The sequence below is a fragment of the Pyricularia grisea genome (assembly GCF_004355905.1).
Source record: "Pyricularia grisea strain NI907 chromosome V map unlocalized Pyricularia_grisea_NI907_Scaffold_10, whole genome shotgun sequence".
Taxonomy (NCBI): domain Eukaryota; kingdom Fungi; phylum Ascomycota; class Sordariomycetes; order Magnaporthales; family Pyriculariaceae; genus Pyricularia; species Pyricularia grisea.
The window spans coordinates 42,686-54,426 of NW_022156722.1; the positions used below are offsets into that span (position 1 = coordinate 42,686).

Below are 11,741 nucleotides of genomic sequence, written 5' to 3' on the forward strand. Positions count from 1 at the left end.
GTTCTCTTCTTTGCGAGTATTTTTTTTTGGATGTTTGACCTCCACTTCTGTATCTCTTTAGGTATTAGTCTCTATTTGTTAGAGTGAGCTCGTATGACATGTTGCGTCACCATTGTCTCCAAGGCTTTTGCCCCTGCTCCCGTTGTCAAGTCTCTAAACTTGCATGTGGTACTGGGACTTTTCGACTTTTGTCCCACTTCTTTGTTTCATGCCGATCCTTCCATGTCAGCCAACCAATATTACAACTTGATGGCCGTGGCACGATGCGACAGCCTTGGTAGTTGAGGCACCTGATAGCAGATGGCCAAATAGACGTACAATCTCTATCATACTAGATTATATTGCAAGCGATTCAGTCTGCCAAACCTCCTGTCCACACTTCCTATACGTGATATCCACCCTATTTAGGATCCCGGCCCTCCCAAAATGCAACCAAGACATGTTTTCTACCCTCTTCCACGCGGCAATATCTTCCATAGCTGGTCTTTCTCCCCCGTTACCAGGCTCGCCTCCCTCTTCGATATTGATGACACGCTCGACCACCGTGGCCGCAGATAGACTATCCCATAGAGCCTCCCGGATCGTCTGACGCCTCAAGATATTCAGGGCCTGGCGTCGGACGACGGAGTGCCGACATTTCAGCCCAACGATATATAGAACAGGAAGCAAACCAACCTCGGGGGTAAAGGTGGGCCCTGCAGACTTGGAATAGTATAGACCATGCACGTGGCTTGCCAACGCCACGCATTCCTGGAACTTGGGCAGAAATTTGTCATAAGCCATCTCTCTGTCTGGCTCCGAGACCCTGAGAAGAGTACTTGTAACTGTGTATTGTAGGCGAAGCAACGGCTCGAGCCTTTGGTGCATGTTCATAACTTGGCGGTTGCTCTGTAATGTGTTATGAAGTAGAACCCACCAAGTCTGCAGCCGTCCAAGTAGGACTTCCTTGGGCAGCAGTTCTGAAGTCAAGTCCTCCGCTGGTAGCTGCTGCTGCTCTGCCCAGTATGCCTTCATTGCCCCGGCCACGAGGACCTGAAGATGGTCGGCGGCTTCTTCTAGAGACGTAAAAACGCCGCTGTGAAGTGGAAGTTGAGACGACACAAGTATATCCTGCAAATCGGCGGGGGTCCAGTCGACTATAAACACGGCCGCCTGCATGTCCAGACGTCGAATCTGTCGCGTGACTTGTGCGATGAGAGTGCGAGCGCCGTCCAGTGCGGTATCCTCAAGTGTACCATTGCCCTGAGAGATGCTTCTGAGGATGTTGTGCGAGATTTTGACGCCACCATGCAAATGCCTCATGGCTTGTATGTTGTTGCCGGCCAGCTGGTCAAAGCAAAAGAGAAGATAGCAGACCAGCAGGGTTATGGCTGTCGTCTCGGTGTCGTCGGCGGGTTCTTGACTGAGGAGAAGTTGGATTGCCCTGCTGTAGTGAGTCCACGCGGTCCCTTCATGCAGCCCATATGACTCGTACTCTAAGGGCTCTGGGCTGTCACTGACACTGCAGTCCAAGTATCGTCGATGCATCAAACTGAGCGCAGTTGCTGCATGCCGCACTGACGGGACAGTCTGGGAAAAGAATTTCAACGTACTCCGCCATAATTCGCATGGCTGATATTCATTTAGTTGCCTGATCGAAATTTGCTCAAAGAACCCCATCGCCAGCGACTGAGATGGATCAGTGACAGGCAAAATCAACAAGGGTCGGCGAGTCTGCAAGGGTAAGCCAATTGCCGTGCAAGAGCTGTTGCCCTCGTTCCTACTGGCGCCGCTGCCGTTGTCCGCGAGTCTCTCTCCAGCGTAGCCATCGCAGTTACGGCCTGTGGACTGGCATTTCGAGCACGAAGGCCGAGACAGGTCGCATTTTACCCGTCTTATTCTGAAAGTTGAGCAAAGGGTAAGCGATGATCTTGAGGTCTGCCTGGATATACTGCAAAAAGTTACATTCCAAACTCACTTGCAGGTTTTACAGCCAAGTCGCGACTTGGGAGCAAATTTGCGCGGATTTTTTCTACAAGTTTGATTGGCTTGTCTATTGTTTCGATTGGGTGTATCGTTACCCATAACGCAGCTTGCTTTTATCAGTGGTCCTACACGCTACTGTACAGTAATACACTTAGACGCGAGGTCAAGAACAAACTCTTGGTCTTCTTGCAGTGACTTTGAGAGAGAAAATGAGATTCAATAATTGACTTTGTGACAATACCGGTCTTGCGATATATCGTTTCATACATGCTGCGTTCGTGTCCCTTTAAGCCTCTTCGTCTACACGACACGCTTACCGAACCTTTGTCCATAAACTTGTAAAGATGGTACCTTAAGTGGTCAGTTCGTACAGGTGGGGCGCCAAGAAAGGGTTGGTCCGTTCCATCGAGTGGCTGAGCCCGTCGATCTTCTTGTGCGGCGGATAGCGCTGATGCCAAGCCAAATGGCTACGCACCCGATGAGCCGGTTGGAAGGATCCGAACTTAACGATGCAACGATGGTACAGTTGCCCATAGGCCCACCTACATAGGTACCTAAGCTTGCTTAGGAGCCTAATTCTTACGTCCTCCACGTATAGGTACATACTACATACAGCACCCAAGTATGGGAAATCACTGTGGATTGATCCAAATTCTAATCTTTGCCTGGATTGGCTGGTTCGTACAGCTTGACAACCAGGGGGACTAGGTGGGTTGATAGGGAATACGAACACTTTGAATCCATCGTGATATCAATCGTAACAAAACAGGTGTTATTGTAGGTTTATATGGAACGCCAATTTCTATAAGAAGCTCAGTCTGTTTGCTCTTCAGAATCATAGCACTCAACTTAGCATCCAACAGTCCTTCGTTCACGATGAATAAACTTGCAAATACCCTTGTTCTTTTCATAAGCCTAGCATGCCAGGTAGTCAATTGCCATCAAGCATCCTCCACCATTCATGGGTCAGACCCACCTTTGTTAGCGATTCACACCCAAACACACCAATAAGCTTAACAGCTGAAGAATTTTCGCCCTCCGGGCGCCGGTCGTCATGGCCTCACCAGAGGTCTCAAACCGCCGCGCGCGCCCGCAGAGCACGCCGCAGGCTTTGCCGCCGGGCCAGGCCGAGTCGGAACACGTATCTCTCGACACGCGCACCGCTAATACGCCTGAACCGGCCGGCCGCGGAAGGTACTCCAGCCTCCCGGCCCTGGCCATTAAAACACTGCAGCAGGAGCTGGAAAACGTGGAAACAATCGGCAACTGGCTCGAAAAGGTTTTTGCAGCCAAGCTCGAAAGCTTACAGGCCCCGGAGGACGCCGCGCTTAGGAGAATTGTTCTCGAACTTGATGATGTGATCAGCGGCTGGTTCCTCAGTCGCACCCTCCCTGAAAAAGAGCGTTCGCGCTCCCCGTCGCGTTCGCCGACCAGTTCCAACGAAAGGCGCAGCATCTTAATTACAAGGACGGGCACGGCGTCGTCGGCCTCCAAAGACAAAGGCACGCCCACTAACAAATCGGTCATATGGGCCGAACGAGCCGCCACGCCACCAGCGGCGGCCCCAACGCGAATTTTAACCCCGGCCACGCGCTCGTACCCGATACGTACGACGCCCGGCAATGCACCTAACAGCTCCGCAGCTCCCTCCCAATCGGGCCGGGACCGCCCCCAAGCCCCGAAACGTTTGACAAAACAGCCGGCCAACCGGATCCTAATCCGCGTAAATAACAAATTGCGGATGGTAACGAGGGAGCCATACGCGGTAACCACCAAATTGGCCGAATTGGTCTCGGTGCCACACAGTGAAATCCCAAACGCCAAACGTACCCCCACGGGCTGGGGTATTACGGTGGCCTTTAAGGAAATACGGCAAAAACTCTTCAACCCCAACGCAGTCAAGGCCATTATAGACGTATTGGACGCGCGGGAAATCACTGTCCCGACAACCTGGCACACATACGCCGTCTCTGGAATGCCCCGAACGCTCAATTGCCTGGACGGAAAAAAGGACGTACATAATGTAATCCAGGAGGAGATTACCGTGGCAATAGGCCAGTAGCCAGTTAACTGGCACATTTCCAAACATGGATACGACCCGCATACGGCTGAGGGCACGTGGATAATGTCTTTCCTTCAACCCGTAAAGCCTTTTCAGCTTTTTGGAGTGTCGAAACGTGCGCGGAAGGTTAAAAAATCACGCAAAATTACACACCACCACGATGGCTGCCAGGGATATTGCGAAATACGTCGCTGCGTACGGCAAGCGCGTTGCGGCATATATGGTAAAGCAAAACATGCGACAGAGGAAGAGCCGTGCAAAACAGCCCCCAAATGCGTTAACTGCCACGGCCATTTCCCATCCGGACATAAGAACTACCCTGCCCGACCTTTGGTAGTAAATGGGAAGCTTAAACGACCTTTACAGCGTAAACTAAAGGGGATCCGCAGAATCGGACGTGCCAACCGTGCCGCGATTATCAACGACCGGGCTAAGGCGGCCCGCCGAAAGCCAGCACCTGCAATCCCGGTCCTAAACACCTTATCGCAACATTCGCAAACCTCGAACTCCCGATCGAGCATTTCAAACAAAAAAGCGCGGCCATACGAGGCGGCAGGGGCGGACATCCGCAACTTCCTGCAGGCCGAACAGGAACGCGTGCACGAAGAAATCGTTTGGGCAGCCGAAATGGAGGAGGACGCAGCGGCTGCCGAACTTTGCCCCGCTGATATGATAAACTTGGAAGCAACCCATCGATTAATATAACGAAATATTCGCTCGGCAACATATAGCGGGAACGCCTTAACGTAATTTGGGCCAACGTAGGCAAAAGAATGGGTATGCATCTAAGCCTGTTGGAGTTATACCACCAGAGAAAAGTGGACCTGGTTAACGTCCAAGAGCCATGGTGCGGGCTAAAGACGACTACACAAACGCACCCGGGCTATGATGTTTTTGCGCCAGTGGACGAATGGCACGCGAGCACTTACGAAGCCATGACTGGGTTCCGGCCCCGGGTGCTCACCTACGTCAAGAAGGGGGCAGCCCTAAGGGCCGCACAACGACGGTTACCGCAGGGCCAAAATACGCGGGACGTACTTTGGCTCGAAATTAACGGAATATTGTTTATTAATGTATATAGGGCTCCGGGTATTAAGGCCGCGCTGGAAATGGTATGCAATACCGTGCCAAATGGACCCACGGTGATAGGCGGCGATTTTAACGTAACGGCTGCTGCATACCAGCCAGGCCGCACAGACGCACGCGGAAGGGATCAACTGACGGCATGGGCGCAAGCCCAGGGCATACATTTTACAGGAAATATCGGCGTGCCCACCCACCGCGACGGGGGTTTACTGGATATGGTTTTTTCCAACCTCCCCAGCACGGTAACTATGGTTAACAGCAGTCTTTACACAGGCTCCGACCACGAATCTCTTTATACCACGCTGCGGACGCGCGGCGCCCCCCGCCCGGAGGCGGTCAACGTCTCAGTTAGGGACGACCGGCTACCAAAGTTCGCGGAGCTACTTGCTTTTGGCATGCAAAATATGCCGGACCCGGGATCCGCGGCCGATAGCTACGCATTGGACGCGTAGGTAGCTGAATTTACAATTTTATGGGAGCAAGTAACGTGGGTCGTGGGTACGCCGGCGGGAAAAAGGGGCAGCTCGGCTCCTTGGTGGACCGAAAACTGCCAGCGGCTCTAGATCGAATTCCAACGGGTTAAACGGAGCGCTGTAAATAGGGCAAACGCCTCTGCCGAGGAGAAAGCTTACACGAAAGGGGTGCGGGCCGCGAAACGGGATTACTGGAGGCACCGGATTAACCAACTGCGCGACGATAAGGATTTGTGGAACATAGTAGGCTGGCTGGAAGCCGGACCACGTCTCCGGTCCCCGCCGCTGGTTATTAACGGCGAACAAATAAGCGAACCCTTAGCAAAAGCGGAAACACTGCAGCGGGAGGTGCTTGGCCGATTTTCGGCGGAAGATAACCTGCAGGGAAACCCCTTGGAGGCCTGGTCGGCGGACGAGGCTAAAATCCCTTGGGACACCCAGGTGAGTGCGGAAGAGGCGGAGCGCTCCTGCATTGGGGTTACGAGCACGTCCCCGGGCATCGACGGAACGACCGTCCGGCTACTAAAAGCCGGATGGGCTTCGTTGGCCGAGCCGGTGCGCAGGCTCTACCAACGTTGCCTGGAACTCGGACATTTCCCAACGCCTTGGAAGAAGGCCGAGGTCGCGATACTACCGAAAACGGGGAAGAAAGACCGGAGCAGCGTTCGATCCTGGCGGCCTATAGCCCTCCTCTCCTGCATCGGAAAAGGCCTCGAAAGGCTCGTTGCACGCCGGATAGCTTGGGCCATACACGACAACGGGCTCTTTAGCTGCACCCACGGCGGTGCCCTACCCAAGCGATCGGCGACGGATCTGGTTTGTGCCCTCGCCCACGATATCGAGCAGGCTTTAGCTCGCGGGGAGGAAGTTACCCTTGTCGCATGCGACGTCCAAGGCGCCTTCGACGCCCTCCTCCATGGGCGATTAATACGGAAAATGCGGAGCCTCGGGTTTAGTAAAATACTCCTCAGGTTCGTAATTAACTTTTTAAACGGCCGCCAGGCCCGAATCCGGCTGGAGGGTACGACCACGGGCTTTAGGCGGTTTGGGTGCGGCACCCCGCAAAGGTCTCCCCTTTCCCCGATCCTATATATGCTATATTTGGCGTACCTCGTTAAAAACGGTGCGAAATGGCGGCTGACATACGCAAACGACGTGTTTACATGGAAATCGTCACCCTCGTTGGAAGAAAACGTACGTTGGCTGGAAGATAAACTCCGGGATATACACGAAATTGCGGCGGAAAAGAAAATCCATTTTGCAGCGGAAAAGACAAAAGTAATCCATATCACTAAAAAAAGGCACGGTCGCAACCCGGAAATCCGGATTAATGGTAAAACGGTTACCCCGGTCCAACTACCGGGCGGTCGACGCGGACAAAGCGCCTCCGGGGCCGAGCGTTACCCGGGCATGCGTTGGCTTGGCTTTTGGTTCAGCCGACGGTTAGACGGGCGCCGCCACGTGGCCGAAAGGGCTGCCAAAACAATGGCGGTCGCTGCTCACCTCAAAAGCTTTGAGGCAGTAAAATACGGACCGCCTGCGGCTGCACTTCGCAAAGCAGCGGTGGCATACGTAGGTTCATCGGCCACCTACGCAGCCGAAGCATGGTACAACCCAGCGCATAAGCAAAAAGGACTCCTCAAAACACTGAACAAACCGCTGGTTTTAGCGGCACGGGCAATCCTCCCGGCGTATAAAACCACCCCCTCGTCCACTGTTCTCAGGGACGCAAGATTACCCTCGGCCCGCGTCGCGCTGGCCTACACCCGCCTGAAATACGGCGCCCGACTAAGGCTCGCGGACAAGGGGCACCCCCTTGTCAACCGCCTGCGTAAAACACCTCGTGCCCGCAATTCGGGCCATTCGGCCACGACCCTGCAAACGGCTGCACAACTTCTCCCGCGGATCCGGAAACTAGAGTTGCGCGCACCTCGCAATGCCCCGGATTCTCGCACTGACCCCACCGGAGGAGTCCCAAAAAAGGAAGCGGCCCGCCGCTTTATGGAATGGTTGGACATGGTATTACCTGACGATATCGTGGTATATACGGACGGTTCGGAAAAATACGAAAATAACTGCGTCCAAATAGGGTACGGATGGGCCGCTTTTAGGGCGGGCCTGGAATTTGCCGCAAGCTCCGCATCTATTACGCCGGAAAACCACGTTTTCGACGCCGAGGCGATTAGCGCCCTAAAAAGGCTATAGGCGGCAGCCAGGGCCCAGCCAGGCGCCCGGATTTGGATTGGTATAGATAACACCTCGGTTATTTGGGGTTTTAAAAACGACGCGCCGCGTTCGTCCCAATAGGCCTTTTTGGAATTCCATAATCTTGTCGATTTATTTCGAAAACAAAGTACCGAAGTTCGGGTCCGTTGGTGCCCTGGGCACCAGGGAATCCCGGGAAACGACCGGGCTAACGAACTGGCCAAGGCCGGCTCCGCCGGACCGCCGGACCCAAACCCGAAGGCTCAGCAAACCACGTATAGCGGTACCGGCACGGTCCTTAAAACCATCCTTTCGAATATAAAAAAGGACTGGTGGCGTAAAGAACTCTGTAAACGGTCCCCCGCATATAGGGAATGGAAATTCCAATACACACCAAAAAAGGAGCCCGAAAAATTGCGTTTACCAAGACCCCTATTGGGCCATTATTTGGCCATGAGGACCGGCCACGGCGATTTCAAAGCCTACCATAACCGTTTTAATTACCAGGATGCAAACACCTCGTGTGCCTGGTGCTGGAAACGGACCTCCCCTAAATACCCGGTGCATTACCGCTTTTCGCGGGCGGTATAAAGAAATTGGCCGTAGCCTGACAACAACCGGCCGGTCGGGCCGCCAGACCGCGCCCAACGCCGCAAATTCTTCCAGACAAGCCTCGGGTAACCGAAAAGCTTTAAAGCGTTTTCGATAGCCACCAACTATTTCAGCGCCCGCCCCAGAGCGGCCCGCCAGCGCCCCGCGCGCCACGAACGCACTTTACGCCTAGGGACACCGATCGTAAGCGACTCGAACTCTGACGAGGAATAGATTTATTGCCTTTTCACCCACACCTCACGGCACAAACCGTCAGACGAACCCTCCGTACACCTTAGGCACGGGGTCGCGTCAGTGAACTAACCCCCTAAGCAGGACCGGGCCCGAACCCGGTCAGGCACGATCCGCCTCTGCCCTCCTTGTTTTCCCCCTGTGTAAATAAAGAAGATAGAACGCGCGCCGAGATACCCCTCGGGAGGTTGCTAACGGCCGGCTAACAAGCCGGGCCGAGCCCGGCGTTAACTAATACTACTACTACTACTACTACTACTAATCAATTGCCATGGCCAGGGGATGGCGTATACATTTAGTACAGTAAGAACTGGTATTTCTTAATCTTAGCCAGATTGCTCTCTACTTTTGTATACTAACAACCAATTATCTAGATCAAACCCTCACCACACCTGACTTGGACGCAATGTTTTGATGGCTTCACATGCGCCAAATTGCAAGTACCTCTCGATTACTCAAACAAAAGCATCGGTACCACGTCCATCGCCTTCATAAGATGGGCAGGGAAAAATGCTACAGAGAATTCACAAAGCATCATGGCCATCCCGGGTAAACGTTGAGTCAATCTTCCCCATATGCAAGAATACAAACTGATATTTCTTCAGGCGGCCCGGGTGGCTCAGGAATTGAAGTTCTCTTGGGGCTCCGCGATACTATAGGACAAATGTACGGAGAGCAGTACAACTTTGTTTCCTTCGATCCTCGCGGTGTCAACAACAGCGGTCCCAGCCTTGACTGCTTTTCAGGTGACACTGAAGCAAGAGCTACATTCAAACAGCTACACTACACCGGCACGACCAACGCGTCCACATCGTCACTCCGAGAACAGTACTATTCCAGCTCCATCTACGGTCAGCGGTGCAACGAAGCTGTTGGAAATAACACCCCGTATGGGTATTACGTGACCACCCCGGCTGTCGCTCGTGATCTGCTCACATTTGTTGAGGCCGAGGCTGAACTGGCCGGCAAGTCACCACAAGATGCGAAGCTGTGGTGCTATGCTGGCAGTTATGGCACCATCACTGGCACGACCTTTGCTACCATGTTTCCGGATCGAATCGGAAGAATGATACTAGATGGCGTCATGGATCCTGAGCAGTACTATGACAACAACTGGTTGGACACGCTCGACCAAGCGGACGAAACCATGGAAAGGTTTTCCACCCTTTGCCACGCTGCAGGTCCGGACGCTTGTTCGTTCTGGGGGCCGACCCCAGACGACATCACCGCCAGGATGGACGCCCTCATCCATCAGCTCCAGAACCATCCTGTCCCGATAAGCCGAGCCGAGGGCACTGGTCTTCCGTCAATGGTCACCTACTCTGACCTGAAGGCCCTGCTCCTCCAAACTATTTACAACCCATTGCAGTCGTTTCCTATCCTAGCGAATATTCTGCACCAAGTCGAGCGAGGTAATGTTTCTGCTCTTGTGGGCATGTTTGACAGCTCAATCGGTCTTGCGGCCGATGCTGGTCGTGTGATCAGATGTGCCGACTCTCATCGCCGGAACCGACTTAACACAATCGAAGCGTTCGAGGATTACACCGAGCATTTGGTTTCGCAAAGCAAGTACGCCGGCGATATGTTTGCCATTTATGTGGATACAATTCTATGCACATCGATGCAGCCTCGGTTGCCTGATAGCATGGTAGTCCAAGGTAATTATCCATGATGTCAGTCTTGCAGAAATACAGTCTTACTTTTTTATTTCTTTCCGACATAGGTCCAATAAAACTGGATAGACCTACGTCTTTCCCCATCTTATTTACAAGCAACGTCATCGACGCCTTGACACCCTTGAAATTGTAAGTTTTAAACAATTAAAAAAAAGTTTCTATTTGTCCTGCAGCTAATTCAAAATAAATTCATTCTTAGCGCCCGCGAAGTCTCCTCTCGATTTCCAGGATCGGTGCTTCTGCTGCAAGAAGCCATTGGCGTATGGCTTTCCTAAATCTCCCTCAAAATCCGGCCTTCAACTAACTGCTGACAATATTTACTTTATAAAGCATACGGTCCTTGAGCAAGGCGGCTCAAACTGTTATTTTGGCCATATCCAGGCTTACCTCCAAGGTGTAGTTCCGCCGACCAACATTACATGCCCGCAGCAATATTTTCCCTTTATAGACGGCGCTGTCTGAGACTTTCTGCACAGCAAGGCGGAGCATAGTGTGAAACGTTGCTTGAGGGGAGAGCCCCAGTTCGATGCATGGGTACGCAGTCTTGCACCCCTTATGGTTAACAGACCAATATAAAAACAACTTCTCTCTTTCTATTGCTTGGTCGATTGAAAATATCGCATTGGTGGCTCATAATTCCTACAAGGAAAGTCGGCGATTTTATCGCATATAATACCATTAACGCCAGCTCTTCAACAAAAATGAGCTTATTTACTAGGGCGAAATACATTTCCTGGGGGCTATTGAGCAATAATAATGCTTTACCGAACGCCAATTTTATCGACAAATTTTACACGACCTACGGGCAGGTCGGCCATTAGAAAGTCCACGTTGCAACAGATAAAACCTAAAATGAAAGCTGCACATCTTTTTACCGCTGAAAAAAGCGCCGAGCATGTGGAACTGGTTATAAAGATTTTAAACGCAGATTTTGTATTTGTTATGGGTAGCACTGTTCCACTTTAACCACTTGCTAGTACATCTTTAAAATTATCGAGTTTGCTGAAAACCTCCTCAACTCTTATATTGCATGTTCAGATCATGGGAATGCGGTTACAATCGTTCCAACAAAAGAGTAGAAGGCCCTCCTCATCGCCCTCGAAACACCATGCGTTCACCCTTTCACACCTCTCTTGGCATGATTCATCTCGCTTTCCTAAGGACCGTAGTTTCGAATTGTATTTAGCACCGCTGAATACGGCGCAACGTCGTATGTAATTGGGTTTAACACCGCCTGGAGCTAAGGCCTGCCAAAGCCCGAAAAGCTTGGGGGCCCGGCCCGGCCCATTAACCCATGGGATTGGAATGGGGGCCCGTAAGGGCCCATAGGTTTTTTTGGCGGGTTAATAGGGGCCCGCGGGCTCGCGGGTTTGGCCCGAATTAGGTAACCCGCGGGTTTTGTGCAAATTTAAGGTTTACGAAAAAATTATT

At 52.3% G+C, this 11,741-nt stretch overlaps 5 protein-coding genes across 5 annotated transcripts; 4 read left to right on the plus strand and 1 right to left on the minus strand.

Annotated features, from left to right (window-relative positions):
• Window positions 1-336: 336 nt before the first annotated feature.
• On the minus strand, window positions 337-2,113 carry PgNI_11517 (uncharacterized protein; the record flags this gene model as incomplete). The annotated part of the gene is made up of 2 exons (XM_031131483.1): window positions 1,958-2,113; window positions 337-1,930 (listed from the first exon to the last, which is right to left on the minus strand). Exons 1-2 carry the CDS (start codon window positions 2,062-2,064, stop codon window positions 337-339), a joined length of 1,701 nt encoding a protein of 566 aa, XP_030976648.1. The 5' UTR covers window positions 2,065-2,113.
• A 906-nt stretch (window positions 2,114-3,019) lies between these two features.
• PgNI_11518 (uncharacterized protein) lies at window positions 3,020-4,027 on the plus strand (the record flags this gene model as incomplete). The annotated part of the gene is made up of 1 exon (XM_031131484.1): window positions 3,020-4,027. The coding sequence occupies one exon, from the start codon at window positions 3,020-3,022 to the stop codon at window positions 4,025-4,027; it is 1,008 nt and encodes a 335-aa protein (XP_030976583.1).
• Window positions 4,028-4,187: 160 nt separating this feature from the next.
• PgNI_11519 (uncharacterized protein) lies at window positions 4,188-4,732 on the plus strand (the record flags this gene model as incomplete). Its single annotated transcript, XM_031131485.1, has 2 exons — window positions 4,188-4,250; window positions 4,394-4,732. The coding sequence occupies 2 exons, from the start codon at window positions 4,188-4,190 to the stop codon at window positions 4,730-4,732; spliced, it is 402 nt and encodes a 133-aa protein (XP_030976582.1).
• A 68-nt stretch (window positions 4,733-4,800) lies between these two features.
• PgNI_11520 (uncharacterized protein) lies at window positions 4,801-7,791 on the plus strand (the record flags this gene model as incomplete). The annotated part of the gene is made up of 2 exons (XM_031131486.1): window positions 4,801-5,561; window positions 5,715-7,791. The coding sequence occupies 2 exons, from the start codon at window positions 4,801-4,803 to the stop codon at window positions 7,789-7,791; spliced, it is 2,838 nt and encodes a 945-aa protein (XP_030976410.1).
• Window positions 7,792-8,893: 1,102 nt separating this feature from the next.
• Window positions 8,894-11,140, plus strand: PgNI_11521 (uncharacterized protein). The gene is made up of 6 exons (XM_031131487.1): window positions 8,894-8,937; window positions 9,009-9,183; window positions 9,240-10,292; window positions 10,358-10,439; window positions 10,510-10,570; window positions 10,641-11,140. The coding sequence occupies exons 1-6, from the start codon at window positions 8,917-8,919 to the stop codon at window positions 10,770-10,772; spliced, it is 1,524 nt and encodes a 507-aa protein (XP_030976411.1). The 5' UTR covers window positions 8,894-8,916; the 3' UTR covers window positions 10,773-11,140.
• The last annotated feature ends 601 nt before the right edge of the window (window positions 11,141-11,741 follow it).

Excerpts from the sequence above, each read along its gene's own strand:
- PgNI_11521 (XM_031131487.1), top strand. The coding sequence starts at position 8,917 with ATGGCGTATACATTTAGTACA. Across the intron at positions 10,293-10,357 it reads TGATAGCATGGTAGTCCAAG|GTCCAATAAAACTGGATAGA; the intron begins GTAATTATCCAT and ends TTTCCGACATAG. Across the intron at positions 10,440-10,509 it reads GCCTTGACACCCTTGAAATT|CGCCCGCGAAGTCTCCTCTC; the intron begins GTAAGTTTTAAA and ends ATTCATTCTTAG.